Genomic DNA, 7,340 nt, shown 5'->3' with positions numbered 1-7,340 from the left:
TTGAGCGCGCGCCAGCAGCAGTTTCCAGCTGCTCGTGAACCCGACCGTTAGTTTTTCCTCCGGTGGGTCTGTCGGCTCTCTCTACCCCCTCTGCTCCCCGCTCGGCTCGGGAGTTTGTCCTTGTGGTTTCAGCCTATTCTCCCGGTCCTCTCCGCATCTCCGTCTCTGAGCTCCGGATCCCGCTGTCACAGTCGGTCCGCTCGGTCCTTCCGCCTCAAAGTTTCCGTTGGTCCGATTCCCCCGCTGACATCCCCGGTATCTAACCGTTACTTTGGACTCATGGTTCAGCTCCCTCTGTCCGTTTTCAGACCCGGTCCGGTGGGTCTGATTGTCCGTCTTTCTTGTCCGGTTCCTTCTTTCAAAGTTTCAGACATGGGTCGGAGTGTGCTGGTCCCGGTTCTGCTGTCTGTCATCTTGGTTGGACTCACGGCGGGAGTCCCAGAAGGACCGGACGTACAAGGTAACACCGAGCTAACCTGCTAACGTACCTCTTCTTTAAAGTGAGGTCACGTTAGCTAAACTAACATCAAACAGCAGAGTAACGGCTCTTTAACCAGCATTAAACCATCAGAGACTGAGTGTAACGGCAGGTTGTGTCACCGTCTAAAAAGGCAATCTGTCTACCTGTAAAGCTAACGGTAGGTGTACCGCTAACATCTGTGACCTGACAAACTCTAGTCCCTGATTATCAGTAGCAGAGGTATTGATCCGGTGAAGTCAGTCACGTGGTAGACCTGATCCACACTGAGTCCGGCTGCTTCCATTAACATTACATCAGATTAGGTGACGTACATAGAGTCACACTATGTATCATGACATTAGTAAATGTGACTTGTTCATAATAGATTCATGTTGACAGTGATTGAACCTGCTCCTCCGGTGAGAGGACTCTGTTATTGAACCACTGACCTGATCATCTGCTGGTCAGAAAACACAGTTTAATAATACGCTTCTGTCAGCAGCTGATGAGACGACTCTCTGATATTCACTCACTCACTCCTTTGTCTCTTCGTACGTCCTTCAACTTCTCCTTTATCTCACCTCTATCTTCATCTCCTCCTTCACCTCCTCCTTCATGTCTTCCTTTGTCTCTTCTTATCTCCTTTAACCTCTCCTTTATCTCTCCTCCCTCATCTCCTCCTGTGTCTTCTCTCACCACCTCCTCTTCTGCCTCTCCTCTTTATAATGACCTCCTGTTTTCTCCTCTCTCTCTGAAATCTGCAGGCCGCTTTATAATCTGAGTAAACCTGTTGCTGTGGTGCATTCAGGTGCGGTGGTAACCTTCAGCTTCCAGTGTCTCCACAGTCTACATCCTTGTGTGTTGTTTGTTATCAGGTAACATGAGTAGTCAAAGTGTGTTGAGCCGCTGAGCACCATCCGTCTCTGTAGATCAGTGTTTACAGCCCTGACTCCTCTGAGTGACATCATCAGGACGGAGGACAGGAAGTGACTTGTTTTTCTTCCTCTGTGGTGTTTCTGTTCAGCCTGATATCAGACACATGGAGTTCAGGCCTGAGGCAGGTTTCTGATCCTCACACGGTCCAGCAGGCTGCAACTTGAACCACGTACAACAAAATCAGTCACCAGATCAATAACGAAGTTTATTTTAGTTCTGTAATAATAAATAATTATTTGACATTCCGTTGATTATTCATTATCAGTTCTTACTACATTAATATATTAACTGCCACCATCACTTCCTGCGTACTTCTGTAAATAACTATTGTAATATTGTTTTTCTGGCGGGCACTGTCTCGCCTGCATTAACCCGTACTCTTGATATTTTACATGTTCACTGATATCTGAGTTGTTTTTGTCCTTCTCTAATCTGTACTGTATTTTTGGAGCTATCTGGCTCTATAACTTCCATCGGGATTAGTTCTATCTTATCTTGTCAGTTTTCGATTACCTGTCTGTTCTTCATCCTCCTCAGTGATCGATGTGTTGGGTCTCCAGGACTCGAAGCAGAGCATAGCGGCGGTGGAGAAGTTATCGGGCGGCCTGAGCGCGCTCAGTGACGTCTACGTGGTGTCGACGTTTCGGCTGCCTGCAAAGCTGGGCGGAGTCCTGCTTGGTGTCTACAGCAAACAGGACAACAGGAAGTACCTGGAGCTCGCCGTCATGGGCAAGATCAATAAAGGTTGGACATTAAAGATGCTGACCCCGCCTCCTGACGTTTACAAACACTGTCTCCAAACACGTCAAATGTTTGATCGTTTACTTACCTGGTTTTTCCAACGTCCTTCCTATTCTCTGCTCCTCCTCTCCTTCCTTATCTCCGTCCTTCCTTCCTCATGGCCCGTATTTCTCCTTAAATCCATCCACACTATCGTCAACACATCTTTACTGTCTGACTGTCTGACATGTTGAACTCTGCTGTTTCCACTCGGTGAAACGTTCAAACCACAGTCTCCATGTTTAAGGATGGAAAGATCCGGTATGTTTGGAAACTCTGACGTCTCCTCCTGAATTTGAAGTTAAGCATTTGTTGGATTGAGTCAGTGAACGTGTCACAGCTCTGCTCTCACTCTGCTTATAGGTAGATCATGTTCAGGGTTGATAGTTGGAATCACAAAGCTCAGCTCGCATGGAGGAGCGTCTCTCCATCACACTCAGCATGTGAGCGACCAATCAGATGAGACCTCAGAGCTGGCAGAGACCCTCTGATCAGCTGATGTCAGTTTGTGACTGTGAGGTCAGCGAGCAGGATGTCCTGGTCCTGGTCCTTGTCCTGGTCCTGGTCTCGGTCCTGGTCCTGGTCCTGGTCCTGGTCTCGGTCTCGGTCCTGGTCCTGGTCCTGGTCCTGGTCTCGGTCCTGGTCCTGGTCCTGGTCCTGGTCCTGGTCCTGGTCTCGGTCCTGGTCTCGGTCTCAGTCCTGGTCCTGGTCCTGTAGATTTGAATGTTTTCTTCATCCTGATCCCTCTGTCAGCCTGATGGCTCTAGTCTTACCCACACTTTCTTTAAAGACTGTGTGTGCGTGTGTGTGCATGTGCGTGCGCGTGTGTTTGGGCCCAGTGTGACCTTTGACCTCTGGACAGAAGAATGAGTTCATTATAGAACGTGCAGCTGCTCGGTGACAGGATGAACTGTGTGCTTTATGTGATGAAGATGATGAAGCTGCTGTGTGGGTTCGTAGTTGTTCTCTGTAAAGGAGCCGCTTTGATCTGACCCCTGACAGCTGTGTCATCAGCTCCCCCCTCCCTCACCTGTGTGACTGACACAGGTAACATTAGATCTGTCTCACAGTGCTCACTGTCTGCTTCAGTCTCTGCCCTCTGAGTAAATATAGAATATAAAATGATCTGCAGAGAGAGAGAGATACTTTAATTGGGTGTTGCAGCAGCTCAAAGACATTTTACTATGATGACAGTCCGTAGCTTCCACTGCTGGTGTACAGTCTGATGGCCGTGGGCACAAAGGTTCTGCACCTGGGTGGGATGAGGCGCTGGCTGAATGAGCTGCCCATCTGCCCCAGCTCATCATGGAGAGGGTGAGAGGGGCTGTCCAAGATGGCTTTAAGTTTGTCCTTCATCCTCCTCTCAGCCACTGACTCCACAGGGTCCAGTTCAAGCCCGACCACAGAGCGGGCCTTCCTCACCAGCTTGTAGAGTCTGTTAGCCTCGCCAGCCTTGATGCCACCCCACCAGCACACCACAGCAAAGAACAGTGTGCTGGCCACGACAGACTGATGGAAGGCCTTCAGGAGCCTGCTGCAAACACTGAAGGACCTGAGTCTCCTCAGGAAGAGCAGCCTGCTCTGTCCCCTCCTGAAGAGGGCGTCAGTGTTGTGAGACCAGAACAGTCTGGTGTTGATTTGGACCCCAAGCTGCTTGTATGAGTCCACCCTCTCCACTCTCTCCCTGGATGATGATGGGGCAGGGGACCTCCTGTTCCTCTGGTAGTCCGCCACCAGCTCCTTGGTCTTGCTGATGTTGAGCTTCAGGTGGTTGCTGTTGCACCATGCGATGAAGCTCTCTATCAGTCCTCTGTACTCCTCCTCCTCCTCATCATCGGTGATGCATCCAACAATGGAGGAGTCGTCGGAAAACTGGTGGCAGGAACCAGAGTGGAACCGGAAGTCTGAGGTGTAGAGAGTGAAGAGGAATGGTGCCAGAACAGTTCCTTGAGGTACGCCAGTGTTGCTTGTCACCACCTCAGAGGCACAGCCATCCACTCTGACATACTGTGGCTGGCCAGTGAGGTAGTCCAGTATCCAGGCTGTGGTGTCAGGGTGCACAGGGTTACATCACCAGCAGCTTGTCCCTCAGAAGGCAGGGCTGGATGGTATTAAAGCACTGGAGAGGTCACATGACTCTCTCAGTGCTTCCTGCTTCTCCAGGTGTGAAAGGGACTTGTGGGTCAGGAAGATGAAGGCATCCTCCACAGCAATGTGCAGCTGGCATGCAAACTGCAGCGGGTCCAGAAAAGCAGGTCGCAGTGTCCTCAGGTGCTGAAGAACCAGCCTCTCAGATGTCTTCAAAACATGTGACGTGAGCGCCACAGGTCTGTAGTCGTTGAGTCTTTGTGTGTGTTGTGTAATCAGCCTCCACACTGTAACAAACTCAACATGTGGCCTTAAAGTGAAGCTGTCACACACATGCTGTTTGTTTTCCTGCTCTGCAGTGCAGCCGTCTGCTTAGTAAACAGGCTGTAAGAACAACAGGACACAGTCACAGAGCTCATGAACACATCATCATCAAATTTAACAGAAGACAAACTAAAAACAACAAAAACACTGTTCATGTTCAGACTGCTGCAGGAGGTCAGCACTGCTCCACCTCTGACCAATCAGCACCTACCTCTGAAGCTCAGCGTTCTTATTCTTATTGATTAAATCTGTTCATCTCCTCTCTCTCCTCAGTCCTGGTCCGGTACGTGCGGGCGGATGGGAAGCTGCACACAGTGAACCTTCAGAACGCCGCGCTGGCAGACGGCCGGGCTCACTCCATCATCCTCAGGCTGGGTGGTCTTCAGCGCGATCACATGCACATGGAGCTCTACGTCAACTGCCGATTGGCCGACTCCAGCCAGGGCCTTCCGCCATTGGTCCCTCTGCCCAGGGAGGTGGAGATGGTGGAGATCAGACACGGACAGAAGGCCTACGCCCGCCTGCAGGTGAGAGTGTGAGGATCCGTAGTGCAGTTCTAACTGTGTGAAAGTGAGTCTCAGTTTCAGCCCTTCACTGCACACATTTTAACATTACTTTGACATTAAGTTTGTTCCATGATTATAAATCTTTTCTCCACATTCACACATTTGACACGTTTTCACAGTAGACTGATCCATGACTCCAGGCTCTGGTTCTTATCTGTTACATGTGACCTCCCTGAGACGTCAATATGCTGCGTTGTCCTCTCTCTCTGGCAGGGTGCAGTGGAGTCCCTCAGAGTGGCTCTAGGGGGCACTGTTGCTAAAGCTGGAGCTCTGACAGACTGTCCATTCCAGGGAGACTCATCAGCTTATAACTCAGGTCAAATACACCCTTTAATTACTCACTCTCTGACAGCATCATAACACAAGTAACATGACACCTGTTGTGGGCGGAGTCAGACATCACCAGGTGAGGGTCAGATTATAGTTTGTGTTTTTTCTGAGCTAAAGTTTCTGAAACCAAACAAACATGGAGGCTCGCCGCATCGCCAATCAGCTGTGTAGACCATGAACTCCACATGTGAGGTAACATCATACACCTGTCATACACCTGTCTGATTGGTCCTTGACCAGAGTGTGTGTTTGTGTTCCAGTGAGCGGGGAGGTGAACTCCATCCTGGGTGAGTCTCAACACTTTGATTTAACCTGATCAATATCTCAGCTGATCACTTTGATCACAGCTCACCTGTACTGACTACCTGCTGGTCTGATGGTTTCCTGTCAGGTGATCACACCAAGGCTCTGATTGGTCAGCTCATCATCTTCAACCAGATCCTGGGAGAGCTGAGACAGGACATCAGAGAACAGGTGAGACAGACAGAGAACAGGTGAGGCAGACAGAGAACAGGTGAGACAGACAGAGAACAGGTGAGACAGACAGAGAACAGGTGAGGAAGACAGAGAACAGGTGGGGAAGACAGAGAACAGGTGGGGAAGACAGAGAACAGGTGAGGCAGACAGAGAACAGGTGAGGAAGACAGAGAACAGGTGGGGAAGACAGAGAACAGGTGGGGAAGACAGAGAACAGGTGAGGCAGACAGAGAACAGGTGGGGAAGACAGAGAACAGGTGAGACAGACAGAGAACAGGTGAGGCAGACAGAGAACAGGTGAGACAGACAGAGAACAGGTGAGACAGACAGAGAACAGGTGAGGAAGACAGAGAACAGGTGGGGAAGACAGAGAACAGGTGGGGAAGACAGAGAACAGGTGAGGCAGACAGAGAACAGGTGGGGAAGACAGAGAACAGGTGAGACAGACAGAGAACAGGTGAGGCAGACAGAGAACAGGTGAGACAGACAGAGAACAGGTGAGACAGACAGAGAACAGGTGAGGAAGACAGAGAACAGGTGGGGAAGACAGAGAACAGGTGAGACAGACAGAGAACAGGTGAGACAGACAGAGAACAGGTGAGGAAGACAGAGAACAGGTGGGGAAGACAGAGAACAGGTGAGACAGACAGAGAACAGGTGGGGAAGACAGAGAACAGGTGAGACAGACAGAGAACAGGTGAGACAGACAGAGAACAGGTGAGGAAGACAGAGAACAGGTGAGGAAGACAGAGAACAGGTGAGGCAGACAGAGAACAGGTGAGGCAGACAGAGAACAGGTGGGGAAGACAGAGAACAGGTGAGACAGACAGAGAACAGGTGAGGAAGACAGAGAACAGGTGAGGCAGACAGAGAACAGGTGAGGAAGACAGAGAACAGGTGGGGAAGACAGAGAACAGGTGAGACAGACAGAGAACAGGTGGGGAAGACAGAGAACAGGTGAGACAGACAGAGAACAGGTGAGACAGACAGAGAACAGGTGAGGAAGACAGAGAACAGGTGAGGCAGACAGAGAACAGGTGAGGCAGACAGAGAACAGGTGAGACAGACAGAGAACAGGTGAGACAGACAGAGAACAGGTGAGACAGACAGAGAACAGGTGGGGAAGACAGAGAACAGGTGAGACAGACAGAGAACAGGTGAGACAGACAGAGAACAGGTGGGGAAGACAGAGAACAGGTGAGGAAGACAGAGAACAGGTGAGACAGACAGAGAACAGGTGAGGAAGACAGAGAACAGGTGGGGAAGACAGAGAACAGGTGAGACAGACAGAGAACAGGTGAGGAAGACAGAGAACAGGTGAGGCAGACAGAGAACAGGTGAGGCAGACAGAGAACAGGTGAGACAGACAGAGAACAGGT

General features: G+C 50.4%; 1 protein-coding gene across 1 annotated transcript in view; it reads left to right on the top strand.

Annotated features, from left to right (window-relative positions):
* LOC138606733 (thrombospondin-3a-like) overlaps positions 1-7,340 on the top strand; it is a 21,127-nt gene continuing 13,787 nt past the window's right edge. The window contains exons 1-6 of the mRNA XM_069679162.1: positions 1-460; positions 1,934-2,140; positions 4,862-5,115; positions 5,368-5,470; positions 5,745-5,771; positions 5,876-5,958. Coding sequence (XP_069535263.1) covers positions 280-460; positions 1,934-2,140; positions 4,862-5,115; positions 5,368-5,470; positions 5,745-5,771; positions 5,876-5,958 — 855 coding nt within the window. The 5' untranslated portion in view covers positions 1-279. The remainder of the gene's footprint in view (positions 461-1,933; positions 2,141-4,861; positions 5,116-5,367; positions 5,471-5,744; positions 5,772-5,875; positions 5,959-7,340) is intronic.

The sequence above is a fragment of the Semicossyphus pulcher genome, unplaced genomic scaffold, assembly GCF_022749685.1.
Source record: "Semicossyphus pulcher isolate SPU_LCO1_2020_fin unplaced genomic scaffold, fSemPul1.0.p SCAF_30, whole genome shotgun sequence".
Lineage (NCBI taxonomy): Eukaryota > Metazoa > Chordata > Actinopteri > Labriformes > Labridae > Semicossyphus > Semicossyphus pulcher.
Note: the sequence above shows the minus strand (reverse complement) of the source record. Positions and strands in the feature narration are given on the sequence as shown.